Raw genomic sequence first — 20,358 nt, forward strand, 5'->3', positions numbered from 1 at the left:
CTACATCAGCATGAATTATCTATATGGGTTTGTGGATGGAACAACGAGGGGTCATTGTACTTTACCGCTTTCATTAGGCTTTGTTCTATCTTCTTGCTGAATCTCACCCACTCGTCTTCATCACTTTAATTTGCTTCTTCAGTGGTCTGCAGTCTGACGTTAAATCTCTTGGGTTAGGAGGTGCTTCTCTGTGAAGTCATAACAGTTTGCTCTACAGTTCTCAGATCTTGCTCCAAGAATCTGACATCCCTATTTTCTTTGTGGTCCCCTAGCTATGGATTGCTCCATGTGAGAATATAGTTCCTATAATATCTAAGGGAAGCCCAATTGGCTCATGTAGTTGTAGTTCACTTTTTCACTAAAGAAAATCTTTGATTATTTTCAGTCTCTTGGCTTTTTTTATTTTACAGTTTTATTCAGTCAAGATTTTAATTATCTGGATTTAAAACATATTCTAATATTTACCATAGTCTTCCTATGTATACCAATAATCACAGGAGATTAATAATCACAGGAGCTTGCTGGTGCATGTCTGATTTTGTAATGCTTTCCATAAATGAAACAAAAAGCCTTCACTAGGTGAAGTATGCAGTGTATCTTTTGAAGAGATGTCTAATGTGGCTGTTGTGCAATAAAATAACAGATCTGTCATAAATGTACTCTTATTTATATGGCTGTATGACCAAATCTCCTAATTTTGTATTGAGCCGAGGGAAAGGCTCATAAATCTGAATTTCCTAACTATCATTCTAAACCTAGGTGTAAAGGAATTAATTAAACAGATATATTGTGCTCAAAAGTACATTTTTACAATGTGTTTCCAATTGTTCCCATTCTATAGACGTACACAATGATAGATACAACTCAGAGCACCAATTTTTCCTTTCAATATTTGCTTCATCTTTGGTTTAGAGTGCCCAATTTTAGCCAGAAATCAATCTAACTAGTTAAGAAATAACTCCTGTTCTGACTGATAACTTATGCGTTTCAGGGGTCGCCTTGTAGAGGTTTTCCCCTACTTAATAAAGGGTTGTCATTCAGTGTGCTCAAAACACCCCTCGAGAGAAAGGCTAACAGATATCCTATTCCCAACTGAGTAAATTTCCAAATACATTTCTGGTACTGGGGTCTTACTGTCTACAATGTCTCAAATATTTTACTTTCAGTATTAAAAGTAATTTGGAAGCTATCAACCTCACGCTGCTGTTTTGTGTATCAGAGAAAGGTACCATTTGGTAAACCATAAAGCGCATGGTCAGCATAAGCCACCATAATAGCTGAATCTTTGCAGAAAGGGCATTAAATGAAACTGTTTTAAATTGTACGACTAGGACAGTTTTTTCATTCCCCACCCAAAAAATTCTGATCTGCCATTGTAACTAATAGTTGTTGTGTAGCATGTTCTTCAAAAAAGTTCTAACAAAAGTACTTTTTTCTGATTGCAATTGACAGCCTAAACATTTTAATAATACTTAGTTCACTTCACTTACCAGTTAGAAAAAACATACATCAGTAAATTTGACCCAATTACTGAATAGTAAGCTGGAAGTCATAGTCTAATTAGAATACAATTTCAGGTGTCTTTCTTTTCTCAAAATGGTCAGTTTTCTTTTTACAAGCCAAATTATCAAAAAACTCCCACTGTAAGTACAGTACCGAAATTTTGATTAACAATAATATGTATATCTTTACTACATTTCATGTTAATTCCAACATAGACTGCTTGTTTCATCCAAAAGTGTAGTAAAAACTGGAGATTTCATTACAGTGTGCACACTTCAGGTCTGTACCGTTATTCATCTATCAGACATAGCTTAACAAAGTAAGATGAAATAAAGTTCACAATTTCTCCATCATCTGCAGATGTACTTTCAATAGTATTGCTATTGCAACCAGACTATGACCAAATAAAAAATACCTCAGTTTCAACATTTTCTTTCATTTACACAGCTTTGTTGCAGGAGAGACTGTGTACCTGGAGTCTGCTTTAGTTATTTTTGAGGCTCATATGATAATGATTCAAAGACCAAACATTCATAGATGCATAATCCTAAAGTAAGTTTATATTTGGCAAAAAGAGGACAATAAAGCTGTTTACAATAATGTCATGTTGTTTTTCTAATGGTTTGAACTTTAGTAAATGGATGAGTAAATGTCAGGACTGTTCGACCTACTCAAAATGATGCCTATACCTTTGTTTAGTAGCTAAACGGATAGTTTCATGATTTCACCAATGTGAGGTCATGTTCTGCATTGAAATTCTATAATTATGCCCTGCTTTCATGGCAGGACTTGGTCTTAATTGTAGAAATGAATATCATACCCGATGTCAACCGACCTATGTAGTATTCTATATCCAATAATTAATCAAATTACAATAGTAATAGAATTTTTTGTTTTGTTTTATATAGTGCAAACTTGACCCAAAGATATCAGGTATCAGAGCTCTTTACTTGAGCACCAGTTTTGTTACAGATGGACACATTCAATTTTTGTTAGGCACGGGTAGATTAAGTGATTTGCCCAGAATCACAGTATGCTGAGCGTCGTTGCTGAGACTCGAACCCGGTTCCCCAGCTTCGAGGGCGACTGCTCTAACCGTAAGGCCACATCCTCTCCCCAATTTATCACCATTTTATGTTTAAATGACAAACACAATAGTTTTTTTTCCAAATTTACCGATCACATTGACTTGAAACAACGGACTTAAACCGGTTGACTGAATTCCTGTTGTAGCCATGTTACACTATCTGAACTATACTAACCCTAAAAAACACCACAACGGTATGCAAACATGTCCTTCCTCTTTTTGTAATTATGATCTGCAAAGTCACTAAAAAGTTGCATGTTGGATCTGATACCAAATTAATTGCTTATTGTTCGTTCAAAATTAAAGCAGTCAGTTGCCCTGGCTATATATAAACAGTTTTGATAATGCCAGGGTTTTTGAAGAGTATATAATATTGATGGACTGTATTAGTGGAATCTATCATCCAGCAGAGGAAGAGGTGAAGGCAACATTATGCCTAAAATAGAGACTCTAACTATACCAATTTGTTCAAGGCATTAACCATATTCCCTGTGACAACACTGGTAGGCCAAGGATGGGTCAGTGGGGATGATATTATAAGAAAATATCCTACCAAATAACAAAGGAACTTCTCGATGGTTAGACAGTCATGCCTGCTGTTAACAGTGACAAATACCAGGCTTATTTTCTATTAAAGCTATTATTTGTTCTAGATGAAAATCACAATTCACAACTTCACAAAAACTTCTAAAAAAACAAACACTCCCACCACGATGCATACTTAGAACAAGTTAGCCTTTGATCTGTCAGTTTGCATCACCTCTTACGCTAATTTGGAATATCTCTCTGAAATCTGGCTCGGGCGATCTCTGGTCAGGCTTGCTCTAAAATGAACCACTTAACAGGCACCTGATTAAAAATGCTCATCTTGTTATGGTGTTGCATGCCTCTAGAATTTAGACAGTCAAACACAATTATTGTCATCCTATGGCATTGCTTCTACTAATTCAGTGTTGGATAGTTCCTATATTTTGCATTTACCGGGCATTGTTACTTTCTTTAAGGATCTTCTGATTACACCATTTAATTGTGCTGACATCGAAGGAAATGCTGTATTGCTGCTTAATAGCGATAGTAAAGTAATTTTCGGCCAATCGTAGAAATAGAAAAAACAGTAACACATCACATATTTATGCAGGTGCATAATTAATTAAATTGCATTTTATAGAAAGTTTCCATTGTAGCTTTGATAGGTTTTATGAGGTTACAGAACACTCGAGTGGGCCAGGCTTGTGGAAGAGCATATGAAGGTATAGATCGAATTAGGGACAAATTCCCTTCCAAATCACAACAGATGAGAAGCGAAATTTGTGGATAAAATCGGGATCTGAGAACATAACCAGATTTCAAGGCATTGTAACGCATTCCACGGGACCCCAGGGATAGGCCAGGGCTTTCTGGATTAAGCATCTCACCTGGCCCCACTTGCCAGCCATGATGACACCAGTGGCCCTCTACCAGGATCAGAGCCTGCTTATGAACTAAGAAAATGTCCCAAATGCCGTTCAAATGATTGGCAGCCATTGAAGCTCACAAGGCACGATGGTGATACGATAGCAGACGTTTCATGCGCGCCTGTTAGGCTTCAGGTGTCTTTCGATGAATTATTTATGGTTTGGTAAATTGATCTATGCAAGTGAGGTAGCATCACGAAACAAAACCCAGAAGCCTTTCTTTCCCTTTCTATCTGTGAGGAAAATAGGGTGGGATTATTTTTCAGTGCTCTGCTCAGCTACTGTTTTTTTTTGATTTGCTAAGAATGTCATGAATTGCTTATCCATATCTACCATATGCCACCTTTCAAAAATTTAAAGCATCTCAATCGCTTTACCAGGCTTCAGGACCTACAGGTGCGTTCTCGGGGATAACTTTGTCATGCTTGTCATCTTTGTGGCATCTTGTGATTTTTGGTTGCACGACATCTACATTTTCAAAGTGTAGGCATGTCCACTCAGAAAAGTGTTTCGTAATCAAAGAGGGGGGTGAGGGGGCTATGCAGCTCTGAAGACAGGACTTTCAGTTTCACAACTAAAATAAATAGTTTTTTTTAAGCCGCTGGTTGTATTACGGTTTATTCTGTACCTTTTTACTGTGGCAGCTCAAAGCACCCTCTTTTTTGAGTACATTTTATTTACATTTTTTGTACTTTTTGAAGCAGAGATCTCCGTATGGTGGAGTATAGGGAAAAGTTAAAACGTTTATTAAACTTGAAAAAAGTTAGTACATTTTTCTTATGGTAAATAATAATGTACATTAATTTTAAATATTAATTTTAAATGTAGAACAAAAGAAAAAATAGTGCCTCACTAATTTAATTTTAAATTAAATATTTAATTAAATTAAAATCATTTTTCTGATGTTTAAATAAAAATAAATCCCCACCTAAAGTAAACAAATATTTTTTATTACATATTAATACTTCTTAACCATGATGTATAGCATTAGAAGTAATGTAATTATATTTTATTGAAATGCAATGTCACTGTAATTGTTTTAATTTAAAAAGGATGCTAGAATAGTTTTATAATTTAATAGTAAGCATGTTTTATTTTTTATATATTTTAATATTAAATCATTTTATTTCTATTTGTAACTATTTTAAATAATTTAATTTAAATGTTGTTTTTTTAATTGGAATTTATTTTTAGTCCCTACCACCATTATTGTCTATGGGCGAGTGTTGCAGTATCAGTATTTGGTCATGTGTGGTGCTGGATATACTGTTGTTTCTTTTTGACAGTAGGAACGTAGTCATGAATTTGCCACCACCCCCTGTTTCCGGGGTGGAGACATGCAAGTCTAAACTTTGGAGTAGCTTTGCCATTCGATTTTGTGAATAACCGCAAGTAGTACAGTTACTCAAACGTATAGGAGCAAATTACACATACAAGTCTAAGTTACATTTGGCAATAGCTAAGACTTGTGATGATCTCTCAGAAGAAAAGATAGGAGAGGTGGATGGGGAGATTTACATTTGCAGCATAGTGAATAGCATTTTGTAGTACTTTATTAGTACCACTGGTAAAGTACTACGGAATGCACATTGTGAATAGGCCCCTATGTTGGAGTTTGGAGAAGGAAGTTGCTAAGTTAGCATTGCTTTCTTTGCATCTTGGAGTGCTGAATTACGATTTTGATGGCTAATGGAGCGTAGTCTGAAAGCTCTATCTGACCCATCAACATGTCTGGATGCTGATGTGTTACTGATAAAGAAGTGCTCTATTCTGGCATGAGAGTGGTGTGCAAGTGAATAATAATAAGTTGGCTGGGTGTTCGGCCCTCCATATATCCACAGCACAAATGAACTCAACCTTTCATTGAGTGGTGCTGTGGCTGCACCCATTACTTCTATGTTGCTGTATCGCGCTATCTCTCTCCCCACCATTCATTAGATTCAATTCTGCCCCTAAAATAACTTCATCATCAACCTTCACACATGTATCGGAAATGGTGCAAATGTTTCTTGGGTCAAATTTTGACAGCATATGGATCTGGCCATCAGTTTCTAGGAGCCTACCTGGAAAATCCCTGTGAGGACCCTCCCAACGTCATCCTGAATAATAAATTTGTTAAGTTTCCCACAACCGTGCCTCATTTACAGTTTTGGCACTCCAGCTTTGTTTTAATTGGGCCTGATGCAAAATATTGTATGGAGGACTGTTTGGATTTTATTTTGCCCCAATCTTGTTTCTGTTAGTAGGTTTCCTGGAGGAGAGACCTATCTTGCAGTTTCAGGTGGTTTATGACTGCCTGTCAGTTCCTATGCATCATATCTTGCTCTTTCACTTGTGCACGTATCGTATCCTAGGTCGGGCCTTGACTTGCTTTTGGTGATTCAGAAGTTTACTAAGTAGGCTTTGATCCCGGAGACTTCCCCAGCTCCCCCCCCCTCCAAACCTCTAGCCAACAATAGCAGATATAACATTAAGAAAACAATCTGCTATAAATTACCTATGACACCCGCACTGTTTGTGGCTGCACTGGTCATCATATGGTCCAGGCACCCATTGGACCACCCTTACTCCGAAGAAGACATGGAGGCATTAGTGACAGGGAGCAAATGTTCAGTGGTGCCTTGCATGTCAAGACTGAGCTGCTCGAAACCCCCCTCACCCGAGCGCCTTGCGACACCCATGGGTGAGCAGTGCGCTTCACAAATCTCTGATTGATTGATTAAAGTTTGAAGGATTCCTTGCATCTACCTTGCTCTCGTGTATAGAGTGCTTCATGCAGCACTTCCATCTTGGTTCTCTCCAATTGGCTGGCCGAAGGAGTGGCGCTTCACTAGCCCCTTCTCACCTTGTCCAACTCCGCCGATGTTGCCCATGCTTTCCATGGCCCTCTGCTATGTTGTGTTCTTCCTTAATGGTGATCCCGAAAAACAAGCATGCATGTCTCCCCCAAGATCTTCACATGGTGTATCTGGTTGTTTTGCTCAAAGATGAGTCAGAAGGGGTGTATGCAAACAGTTATATAGGCCAGATGTCTTTTCTGCATTTTAGGCTTGTGGCTGCCAGGTCACAAAATATTTGTTACTGCGCTAACCTGTTTTCTAAGTCGTATGGTTTAAGTGCTAGATCATAATATTGTAAGTGATTTTATTGCCTTAAACATGTTGTTCTTCTGACCGGTCATCTACTCTCATGCCCAGATCCCGCACTTATTTCTGTAGTGGAGACAGGACTTCACATCACTTCATTCATGCCAGTCTCTTCCTATATTTCAGTTAGGAATTGTTGTAGAACTCTTACACAATCACTGTGGGTGTTCTATTCTGGTGGCACCTCAGATGATATCCTTGCGGACACCTGGTGTCTGCCTATTCCTTAGACAGAGGGGTCCCAGTGGGAGGATTTCCACTTGCAGAGTATTCTTGCTGCCCTTTTCATTTCTCTTTGCATTCAATTCACAGGCCAGTTCGGTTTGTTTTTACCAATGGTTCTACATGGTAGGAGTGAATTGTGGTTGCATGCTGTGCACAAAGCAGTTTGATCAGGTGCATTAGGCCCCTCTTTAAATTTGATTTATTCTAGCTGTGCTCTGCTAAATAATTTCCAGTCCTGATGATGACATGGTTACTTGCACAGGGTTGAAACTCCATCGACGGCCACACGGCATTAAAAACATTTGCAATACTTGTCTGCATAGCACTATATATACTTTCATGAACTTTATAATTGATAAGTATTCTCTCTAATGAAATGGATTATTCTACTGCTCTTATTTCACTATTCGTGCGTGATCGCTTTTCCCGCACCACTTTCACTTTTAACACCGTATAGCCATTTTATATGTTGAGTGCATGCTCTTTTCGACTATTGATGAAATGTTTGTGTCCTGTAGCAATTGTTTATATATAACCAACCATCTTGCTGAAATGATCATACTTGGTCAAGTCACTGCTCTCCTTTTTTTCACATTCAATGTAATTAGAAATAAATGAAATGTATTTCTTAAAATATTTTGTTCCTTATAATAAAGATAATATAATAGTATCATTATTTTATAGTAATCCTTTATGGACACTGCTGATTACATTCATGACAACCTCTCAGGGCATGACATTTGACCCTCCCCCCGCCCCCCACTGACATCATTGCAAATAGCATTTAATGCCCATTGACCATGATAGGATCCCAAAAAAAATGACAATATGTTCATATACTTGACAATATCTGTGCTTTCCAAGGAGCAGCACTGCATCTCAGTTGGGTTCTGTGCTGATCCTAAATCACATTCTTGAAAGGGTGTCTTGGCCAAAGGTGCCCCATCAAGGGTTGGATTGGCATATACGTCTGTCAGGCAGTACCTGAAGGGCTGGTCTAACAGGTCGGTTTTGTGGGATATTTTTTGGGCTGTTTGTGGGAATGTTTTATGGTACTGAGCTGGTTGTTGATTTCCCTGATATTTAAACAAACTTTGCTTCCATCAATTTCAAATCCATCTTTTGCACTTTGCAAAACAGTTATACAGCCAAGTTCAAAACAATCTCAATGTATTTGCAAACTTGGGCCACCCTTTTAACTTTCTAATTCAGTGACGGGGGCAACATTTATTTTGGTGCCTGGGTATATTTTCCTTCGACGCCCGACACTGCCCCCATCTCTTCTCCCATGGGTGCTAGGTGCTGAGGAGGTATTTTAATATGTAAGTTGATGGGCATAGGGTACTAGAACCTATGGAGATAGCTTTTATGAGCGTTGATCGGCATAGGATCTCTCGTGGGACATTGTGAGCCCTGACATTCGTAAATGATGCTTTTGTAATGCACCACTATCTCTACTATAGGTCTGTTTTCTACATTAGCGATTGTTTGTAGAGTCAATCCAAAGTTCCTGATATGACTGTTAATCACATTTTTTTAATCACATTGAGGCATTGCACAGCACCATACTAATGAATATGGAAATAGACGGAACCAACCAAAATTTCTTTTGCAGGTGTACAAGCTGTTTTTTTTTAGCTTTTTATTGCCAATATGGTATCTGGGCATGATTTAATGCATGGCAATAAGTATTCTGTGATTCATAGTAAGATGAGCCCTTTCTGACGTAGGCATTAACAAAAGGGCCCAGTGACCACCGCATCTCTAGGACCTAAATGTTGTATGACCAGTGACCTCAAAGGGCACACAAGGATAACATGCAGCATCTGATATTTGACCTCTGGGAAGAAGCTCTTGATAAAGACCTCTGTGTACATTTATTTTCCTTCAGAGCACAAAAACGGCCTCTGAGCCTCCTCTGGCTCCCCCTGTATCAGAAGAGGAGGATGAAGAGGACGAAGAGGAGGAAGATGACAATGAGCCGCCACCTGTCATTGCACCTAGGCCCGAGCATACAAAATCCGTAAGAAAGACCACTTCTACTTCCAACTGTTGCATCTATTGTCAATGAGTTGTAACATTGCTGTGATGAGGGTGTGTGTGATAGGCTGATCAGGATTTTATAAAAATTGTGGCTCCCCTTTTGGCCAGATGAGAAATAGCGGATTTTTGTGGTAATGTTGACCTGTTGCACAAAAGTGTATAAATCTTAGAAGTTTTACATTGATGGATGATATTGTAAAATAAACTACCATAGTTATGGCCTTTATTCAGAGTTGTGCGGATGGCTTACTCCATTACAAAAGTGGTGCGTATCCCATCCACCATATTAAAGTGTATTATAACGTATGGTACTTATACTACTGCAGACTGGATCAGTGACATATAATGTTAAATGATAGGGCCCTAGCAGCAAAGTGTGAGTCCCGATATCCATTGGCCTGTGGAGGAATGGGCCTCCCCTGAAGGGTTGGTCCCACTGCTCCACAGGGGGAGGGGCCTGTGTTATGCCCCCAGATGGGATATTTGCTACATTTGTGATGGAGTATCCCGTCCTCCAAACTCAAAATAAGCCCCATGGTTACAAATTATCCTAACATCTCTGTCTCCTGCAAACTTCTTTATGAAACTTTGAGCACTGCTAGACTCCAGCCTATCCCACTCACTGCTCACCCCAGCAGGAAACCACTGGGGCCAGTTTTGAAAGAGCAGTCGTTTAGCAGTGTGCAGATGATGCTCACCAGCATCTGAGGGTGTCTGCTTCTGGTGTCATCTATAGCCTGAAACTCTACCTGTTCACTTTATTTGTGTCCTGCACCTTTCACAAAAGGTGTGTGTGTCTTGCCTTGTCAGTTTGGTGAGACGACTTCTTGCTGTGTCAGCCTGATGGAGTTTCTTTCTGCTTTGTTAGCCCGGGAGGCTTCTTTGCCCTTTGAACATTGGCTCAATCAAGCATCCTAAATGGAAGCCCCCTTCATTAGTTCTGACTCCCACTGTATAATTATGGTGCCCAGCTGCTGTTCAGCATCTTTCAACTTCATCGCTGATCCAAAATATAATTTCGCATCTCAAAGATAAATACTGTCTTCTGACACCTGTGTTTAAACTGTCGGCCACATGTTTATGTCCTGGAAGGCCAACTTAGCCTTCCAGCTTTGAGTCTTCTATAAATGGAGAGCTACATGAAAATCCAGTATCAAGCTCTGAATGAAAGTACAAGTGACCTTTGAAGCCTTTGTATTAGTGATGTCACTACCCTGGAACCCCCTCACCAACGCAATTAAGTTACTCTTGCTGTTGTATGCATGATGCCTGCCTTTGGTTATGCAGGTAACAGTTATAGACATCTACAACCCCTTTCACGCCTTGCAATCATTTGAACTCTCCAACCTTTCTTTGGCTATAACATCCCAAAAAAACCTGAACCAGTTGCACAAAATGTCATCATTTTCTCGCCTACCACTTCTGCCTAGTTCCCAACTTCCCAATCTTTGGGTAAAACTTCATTGCTTTCTTTTTCAAATGTTACCCAGGAAATGATGAGGAACTTCGCAGCCATAATGGCTCTCTGATCAGTCGCAGTTCCACCTGCGTATTTACTTTATCAGACCCCCCAGGATATTGCGGCATGGATAAGCAAATTTAGCGGCACAAATATGGAAATTTAGAGGCACAAATATGGAAATTTAGCGTCATTTTTGCGGCACTTTATTTTCCTCATAATCATTCATTTTCAGCCTTAAATTGATGGAAACCGTTTTAGCAGAGTAATCCACTTTGAAATAGGCATGTTTAAAGTGTCTTCAGCTCATTGGAAGCACAGCTACAATCCTAACCTCATAAGAGGGGATCCTATTTCTCCCTGGGATGTTCTAGCACCCATGTAAGCACCCCTGCCGGGCACCACTGCCTCCTGGACCCATGAGGCATGATACCGCTTCCTCAGGTGCCCTAGGGCACAGGATCATAGTGGGTAGTAATGCATTGCCATGGCTAATGTAAGCACTGGCGTAATGAAAGCAGAGGGGGGCCACCCTGCAAGGTACGTGGAAAGACCCCCTCTGAACTCAATCGGGAGCCCTCCAGCCAGAGTATTGTGCTGAGGGGGCCCCACCGAACTGCGGGGCTGCTGGGCCCTGTGTTGCGCCACTGCTACGCCGATCAGTGGCATGAGGTAGGTGTAAGCCCTTTCACAATACAGCCCACCTCAATGTGACTTACAGGTGCTGTGTGTGCAGTCTACATCCCAAACATGAGATTATTCCCACCACAACTCCTCTGCGAGCAACCCCCCATCCCCAGGCTTATGGCACAGAGATCTTTTTGCTACCTGTAGTTCTTACCTTGTAATCTTTCTAATACAGCCTAATGCCTTGTAGTATGGGTGATAGGGGACTCTTACACCTTGTAACCCTTTTTTTATATGTAACGTCATACACATTTAATTCACAAGTGTATGATTTATTGTCTCTGTTTAATACGTGGGTGTGATGCACAGCACTCTAACATTCTGCATTAGAAAGAACAGCGCAATAATAGAATTGCATAAAAACATTATAAGTGCTTTTTAAATTGTTGTGTAATTAGTCATACAGATACCCCTCATTTTGTGTACAGAGGTAACTAGTCCAGTACTAAATATGACTTTACCCAAGAGCATAGGTTAGAAACCGGCGGTCTTACCTACCGGAACATAGTGGGCAGAAGCCACAAGAAAGTTTGGCTTGTTTCGGGCTTGATGGTCCAGGAGTACCGCAAACCGAGTCAAAGCCAGGCATAACCTTGGGTTTTCATTGGCTGTCACACTTCTAATACCCAGACAGAGTATTGTTTACTTCAGGGATGAAGAAAATAGGGCCCAATATAATTATCAGAGAATGGGAAACATGTTTTATATTACGATCACAGGCAGCCCAGAGACTCCTGGGTAAAGCTGAAGTATTTCAGTGTGTCTCCTTTAAAATTCCTAAATTGTCATCCAAGCCCCGGACCATAATGCAGGCAGATTCTGAATGGAGTGTGGGGCTGTGCCCGGGCACAAGTGCTGAACATCAGGAGTTTTGCCAGTTAGTCCCAGGGTGCCAGTGTGGGAGCGTAGCCCCTTCCTTCTCCATGAGACGAAGCTGTGGTGTTCTTAGCTCTGCTTTCTGTAACAATAAACCCTCTGAGAGGTGTCAATGGCAGACGTACTCACTCCACCTAGCAGGGGACCAATGCTTTTCCATTGCATACATTGCAGTTAGTTTTAGGTACGGCAAAATACAATTGTTTGCACATGATCAGATGATGTGTGGTTTAGCACTGAAGGTGAAATTCGAGTGAAGGTTCAATGCCCAGCTACAATCCCACTTTGTCATCCAGCTGTAAATAAATCTTCATTATTATTTTGTTGTATTTCACGAATGCTCTCGGGGCAAGATAAACATATTGGCAGCCTCGTTTGCATTTTTAAAATCTCTTCATGAGCCAGTTGTAAAATGTTATACCACAAGAACGCCTGCACCCAAAGTAACCCGCTTTTCTCCTGTCCCCTTGGACATGGGTTTCCTTTATTTACTGCAGCACGAACCATGTAGCGTCTTATGGAGCAAGAAACAGCCACAGCTCCTTCAAACTGAACCGGGACATGCAGCGCCCTGGGAAAAATAAACAGATTGGCGGCACCACAACATAGGCTAAATATGTGAGGCCCTCACTTTCCTATCTTTGAGGGAGAGGCAGTGAAGCAGGGACAGAATATCTGAATGTTTGCAATGCTGGGATGCAGTGTAGGTGGGGGCTCGGCAGAGGCAGCACCCACTCGGTGTGCGCAGTCATTTTCAAGACAAAAGACGATGCAAATGCAGTTTTGCCAGCATTTCATGAAACCGAAGATGCGAAGTGGCTTTTGGTGAGAGGAATTAAAGGCGGAGCGTTAGGTACACATGGAATGTTGTGGCAGTACTGGGATACTAGGTGAGAATGTTGGTGACTTGCTTCACGAAGAAGAAAGAACCCTCTCTGTTCTTGAGGGAATCTTGATGTGTCCTTAGTCAAAAGAAGAAATGGCTATTGCTCAGCTTTCTCGGAGACATGCCTTTCCCTCTAAAGCGCACGCAGCCACTCGTTTAGATGCCGGAGGAGTAAGCAGGCAACTATTACGGCTGTACGGGCCCACGTGATGACGTAGGCGCTTACAGCCAATACGATGTCACCATCTTATTTGCTGCCTGCCGAATACCTTTTTCTCGGCCAAAAAGGTCAAAATCGCGGTCATCGCGCCCTTCAGCTGATTTCGCGATTATTTTGCAAATCGCAAAAAACTGGAGGGTCTGCTTAATGGTGCTTCTGTTCACCTTTCTCTGTGTTTCCATTGTTGTACCTCTAAGTTGATTGAATATGGTCTAACTCTTGATCTGGTTTGTTATATGGTTTGTTTCCCTTTTGGATGGTCTTCAATATTTTAATTGCATTAGTAAAAAATAATGTGCCAGTGATTTTACATTGTGTTTCCTTTGGAAAGGTGTACCTCCCTCAAGTATACTTAAAAAGCTTACAGTAAGGGGCCATTTATAGTTTAAAATTAAAAGGAACGAGACTAGTGTATTTTCCCATCAAAATCCTTCTTCAATGTTCTCACTTGATTTTTTTTTTTTTTTTTTAAACCTTTATTGTGCAGTTTCATCAAACATTTACGGGCCTACAACCACCCGGCCGGCCTCGACGTCTGTCTAAGCACTTTCATAAGTTATACGGTGACTCAGCAGCACATCAATACAAAGTAGCAAGCAATCAGAATTACACTGGAAAACATCAGACTGCCGAGAAACAGGAGAATTAAGGTTCATTTTAAAATTTTAACAATATACGTAAAAGGATAGAAACAGAGAAGGATCAGTAACCATACAGTCCAGCGAGAGTAAGAGTGGGCAACGCCTACCAAAGGATATCTAACGAACAGAGAAACATAAGCAAAGTATCGGCACATAAATGGCAATGGAAGGATAAACTACCACCAAAATATTTCGCGCCAGTCCGTACCCACCCCACACCAAGCCACCCTACTGACCCGAAGAAAAGAAAAGGAATTAAAAAAGGAAGAGAAAAAATAAGGCCCATAGGAACTGAAAACAGACAAAATAAAAGCCCCCCCTCCTCACCCCCCACCCTACACACATGCAGAGGCTACGGCCTACCCCCCCCTAGCAGTGTGTCTGTCGCCCAATAAAGAATACCCGAAATATAGACACAGAAAAGGAAGAAAGAAAAGAAGAAGAAACCATATAAATCGGAGGAGGGTCATACATATGAGCTCCCGGTCTCCCAAGCCACAAGTTCATTCTCCACCCCAAGAGTAAATGGCAACAATAATAAGCAACAGTTACGGTAATGAATGGGGAGAGTCATCAAACACAGCGCAGCTGAATGTTACATTGGGACATATCAATCCGATCCTCCGCCAGCCAAGCAGCCATCAACTATGAAAGGGAGCACCTAGCCCTGGCTCGTTCGTGCGAGCCCCCCTAAACATGGCCCCTGAGGGAAGCCCGTCCCACCCAACACAAAGAAACAAAATGTCCACGCATGGCAGAGGAGAGGTCTGTGAACACAAAATGGACGCCGCCCGTTACCAATAGGTCCACCTTCACCGACAAACATCATCCCCAGGTTCGCCCGATGACACTCAGTCCACAGCAAGGATCGTGGGGCTTGGAAGGAGGATGCAGTCAAAGGGGCTAACAGCTGCAAAAGCATTGTTCGGGGCAATAGCGACGATACCGTGAACGAAGTCTCAGCCCCCAGGTGGGAGAGATACACTGCAGCGCCACAGGAGCTGGCAGACGGCCGTCCGCAGGCAACAACACTATCAGGGATAATCCGCTCCCCTCCGCACTCGCGGGGAAACATAGTAGCCACCTCAGGAACTGGAGAAGGCAAATCGTCACCCCACTGGGAGCAGTCCAGCCATATTCGCTTCAGAGTGAACGCAACGCCATCAAGCTTCTCACCCAGCTCTCGGTAACCATCCCTCCACGCAGATCGTAGGTCCCCAAGAGCAGCGAGAATGGTGCCACAGGATAGCTCAGGTTGGGGACCCCACATCACCGCGTTACGAGATGACCCGCACACCCCATCACACATCGCAGCGATAGGCAGGGTACTGCAGCCTATCTCGTGCAGGGAGCCATCAAACGGTTCCACCGTGGAGGGAGAATGACAATAAGATGGGGGCGAGGACGGCACCGGCAGGCAGCAGTCCAAGGTACCGATGCCAACAAGGCAGACCTCTAAGGAGCTATCCTCGGTAACAGCCATCCCCTCATCAATTCAAGGCTGGGGCAAATTCGGGGGTGGTCCGCAAAAACCGGGCAAGTTCGAAAATGGGGTCGATACTGCTCACCTCCAGCTTTACACAAAGAAGAAGTATTCCCAGTGAGTCCCCATCTCGCAAATGCACCCCAGTCGCGTGGTGCGAGGAGCTGCGCCCCAGCAGAGAAATTCTGTTCCTGCTCCCCGTCGGCAATCAATGCGTCCTAAAGGGCCAGCTCCGAACAGGCCCGGCTGGCCGGTGTTGAGCAATTAGCACCCGGCGGCATTCAGCTGCGTAGGTCCCGGCTTCAGGGCTGTGGAGGCCACCAAACAACTTCCCCAATAACTCCAGTTACCAGGCAGGTAGAAACCCCAGGAGAACACGAATGAGGACAGCGCGCAATCACCAACACCCCGCTGCAGCGCGACCTCAGGATGATAATCAGGATTTCAGAGCGGGGCTCGAGAACTCGCGGAGCCGGGAGCCTACACGTCCGCTCCGGTGGCCATCTTGGCTCCTCCTCGTTCTCACTTGATTTAAACCTGACGCAGAGATGTATATTCTACCATCATGGCAGGTTGCTGATCATCAGCCCACTGCGAGGCATTCTCGGTAAGAGCATTGGGAAACCGGGCTGGCTGCCAAATTTCAATATTGACGGCCATTGATCAGACCAGCTTAGAAATGGTGATAACCCTCTATGCCCTGTTGCGAGGCTTGGTTAGCCCCAGACCCAAAATAGCTAGGTAATCCATTGAGCGTACTATTGTAGCACCACTGGGCCCATTTACTTTATCTCACTTTATCTCTTAACACTACACCTCATATTAATTTACTTGGTCCTCCAATGGATCTTGAATCGTGCTGAGAGGGGTCGGATATAGGAGATCCAATCCAGTTATCCAATGAGGACCAGGAAGAGGATAACTGACCTACAAACTCATAATTAAATTCATTTATATGATTCTTAAAACTATGCTATAGGCGTTCAGGATTATAACGGCTAGGCCAAATCTCCATAAGAAATTCAGTCTGACTAGTATCTAAAAAAAACCTATAATTCAGTTAGACCTATGCAAAATAGTAACATTAGAATCTGTTGTCCACAGACCTCTCTATTAGAAATCCCATCCCTCATTTATACTCAATTGGAATGCACAATCTATTATTGGAGACAAGTCATAGAATATATTCGGCGTTAATAAATGATCTAGCAGCTGCCGGTCTCCAACAAATGGTTAAACAGTCTACACACATAGCGGTACACACTCTAGATGGTCTATTCACCAGCAACCCTCACAATGTGGTCACAACTGTTATCCCTCTCATTTGGACTGATCACTCAGCTGTTTGTTTCTCAATAAAACGGAACTCCCCTCCACTCTCTTCCACATCACTTTCGCCTATGTCCTTCAGAAATTGGAAAAATATCGACCCTCCTCAACTAGCGGTTACGCTGCTTGATACTTTGAATACTAGCGAACAGGATCCCTCTTTAGCATCTACAAACTACCTTAACAGTCTAAACGAAGCCTTTTATAACCTAGCGTCCCTTAAAATCGCCCATCGCAGCAGAAAACTCCCTTCGGCTCCATGGTTCACAGAAATCCTACGACTGCAGAGACAACATTGTAGGAATCTGGAGAGACACTGGCGCCGCTACTACAATCCCTCAGAAAAAATTGCCTATAAAAGTGCACTTTCCAAGTATAAACTACTTATTACCTCAGAAAAAACACACTACTATACCGCCCAAATTAATCAGGCAAACAATTCTGCAAGAGAACTGTTTCAGGTGGTTACTCACCTTTCTAGCCCTCCCGTCCCCCGTTTTGACGGATCTCAGGAGCTTTCCAATTCCCTTGCCAAGTTCTTCGAAGATAAAGTAACTGCTATCTTCTCAGCCTTCACTCACCCACCCCCTGTCACCACCACCACGGTACTTCCTTTCAGGACCGTACCCAGCTTCTTAACCTTCGAAGCTGCCACGGAGGAACAAATCCAACGACTTGTTTCCGGTACAAAATCAGGATCACCCCTAGACCCCTGTCCTCCCGCCATTCTCAACCTCATTCCAGAAGCAATTTCCCCTGCTCTCACCAACATATGCAATGCCATGTTTATAACAGGCACATACCCTTCAGTCTGGAAGGAAGCCATCATTAAACCCCTCCTAAAAAAACCTACGCTCGACCCCCTCCTTCCCGCCAGTTACCGGCCCATTGCATGTCTTCCGTTCCCAGCAAAAATCTTTGAAAAGATAATGAACATGCAGTTGTCTAAATTCATAGATAATAACAACTTACTGGATGATACCGAATTCGGGTTTAGACAGGGTCATGGGACTGAGACCGCGCTACTCAAAGCAGCTGACGAAATAAGAACGACGATGGATAAGGGAGGAGCGGCAGTACTAATATTGTTAGATCTTTCTGCGGCCTTCGACACGGTCGATCATGCCACCTTGATCGACCGTGTCTCATCAATAGGAATTCAGAAAAAGGCGAAAGAACTTCTTGCCTCATTCCTGATGGATCGTCCACAGACAGTAAAAATGGACCAGTTTACTTCCCGCACCTTCATACTTCCTTGCGGTGTAGCACAGGGCTCCTCGCTGAGTCCGACATTATTTAACATTTACGTTTCGGACTTAGCGAGGGTAATAAAATCTTACGGTATTGCCCTTACAACATACGCTGACGACACTCAACTGGTGCTATCGGTACACAACAATGGTACTTTGGTTGCAGCAAATTTTCAAGCGGGAATGCGGGCAATCAGTTCCTGGATGTCATCAAACTGTCTTAAATTGAACTCTGATAAGACAGAGGTGATGACATTCGGGAAACTTGAACCAACCTGGTCCCCCCAATGGTGGCCTCCCGAGATGGGAATCCCTCCTCAACCTGTCACCTCGGTTCGAAACCTCGGAGTCATATTTGATAACAAAATGACCTTCCAGCAACACGTCAACTCTGTGGTATCCTCATCCTTCTACATCCTGAAAAAAAATCAAGAAACTTATGCCATACCTTCCGTCATCGGCCGGCAAAACCCTAATAAGTACTTTGGTCTTTTCAAAAACAGACTACTGCAATGCCCTTCTTCTGAATGCCCAAGAAAAAGTTCTTAACAGATTGCAGCTAGTCCAGAATGCCTCGGCCAGAATTTTACTGGGCATCCCCAAGTTCACCTCCATTTCCCCTTACATTCGACAGCTGCACTGGCTCCCAATCAGGAGCCGTACAAAATTTAAGGCATTGTGCATTGCATACAAAGCCATCAATAATATAGGCCCACAGTTCCTTAAAAATGCCCTCTCTCCGCTCCACCATTCAAGAACGCTACGTTCATCCTCCGCTCACCTGCTGAAAGTCCCACGTACAAAAAAAGCTAACTGGGGTGACAGATGTTTCACTATCTCCACAGCCAAACTTTGGAACACATTACCCCTACACATCAAAACCGCCCCCACCCTCATTAACTTCAGAAAAAAAACTAAAAACTTGGTTCTTTACATTATAAATTTTTTTCAGCCACAGCGATGGTTCTGTACTCTAAGCGCCGAGACACCTATGGGTAGTTGCGCGCTATAAAAATCGCATAAACATAGAGAGATAGATACAGGATTTGAGGATGGTTAGGTTTATCAGTAAATTTTAAGATGAGTAAATACATTAATTTCAGGCATTTCAATTGAGTAATACAGAATAATCAAATGTATCCCGTGTGTGCCATCAATTACCAAAGCTATTAAAGAAGATTTCAGGAAAAGATGTGAACCATATCAGGTCAAAGGTTCTCTCTCAGAGATGGAAAAGAGTTCAGGCATAGCGCACACAGCGTATGCGTCAGCCCAAGGAAACCCAGTAGAGTTGTTTCTAAGACCGCAAAGAGCAAGATGAGTCGATAACAACCACGTCTCTCCGTCACACACTGTGTATAGTTCCGGGGTGACACCTCCTGAGTCGCCTCATCTGGTCAGACCCCTCAGTCCTTTGTTCAGTACGTATAGGGTGATTGCATGCAGCACGAAGAAGACACATTTTATGGCAAAAAGGTGGTGCTCATCACATAAGCTGTCGAACCATTCAAAATGTAAAGTCCCCAAAGTAACGAAATAGCAAGAAGTCTTAGTATGTGCATGGGAACTTTTTCTATGAAACAGTTTCATTTCACATTGCAAGCTTACGAAGCCTTTCCATGAGAACAGAATGAAGCAAAGGAAAGAAAATGTAGGCCTAAATTGAATTTAGTTCATGAAATACACAATATAAAATAAGGAAATATACATTGCATTTTAGAGTCTTTAAGGCCTTATATCTTTTTTCCTCAACTAATTGCACTTGCAAAGCATTCTAGTTTCATTGTAATTAGCACGTGTAACTATGACGTATTACTGCATTCTCAAAGTACCAATGTATAAAACCATTTAAAAATATAAAATATTAATATAGTTTCTAGTAATTGTTATTAGCACATGTATGAAGCTCATTCTCTGAAGGTTTCAGAGCATTTGGAATTAGTAAGAACATGCAGCACCTTTTTCTCTGGTGCACATTTTAACATGATCAACGATAGAGTTGAAAACAAGACTCTTCAATAAACATTAATAGTGTCAAATAGTTTACATTTAGTTTCATCAATTCTTCA

At 42.1% G+C, this 20,358-nt stretch overlaps 1 protein-coding gene across 2 annotated transcripts in view; it reads left to right on the forward strand.

The window, feature by feature from the left end:
• PAK3 (p21 (RAC1) activated kinase 3) overlaps window positions 1-20,358 on the forward strand; it is a 357,271-nt gene that overhangs the window by 210,561 nt on the left and 126,352 nt on the right. For both annotated transcript variants that reach the window (XM_078688801.1, XM_078688802.1), the window contains exon 6: window positions 9,307-9,438. In XM_078688801.1, coding sequence (XP_078544927.1) covers window positions 9,307-9,438 — 132 coding nt within the window. The remainder of the gene's footprint in view (window positions 1-9,306; window positions 9,439-20,358) is intronic.

This window comes from Lissotriton helveticus, chromosome 4_1 (genome assembly GCF_964261635.1).
Source record: "Lissotriton helveticus chromosome 4_1, aLisHel1.1, whole genome shotgun sequence".
NCBI lineage: Eukaryota > Metazoa > Chordata > Amphibia > Caudata > Salamandridae > Lissotriton > Lissotriton helveticus.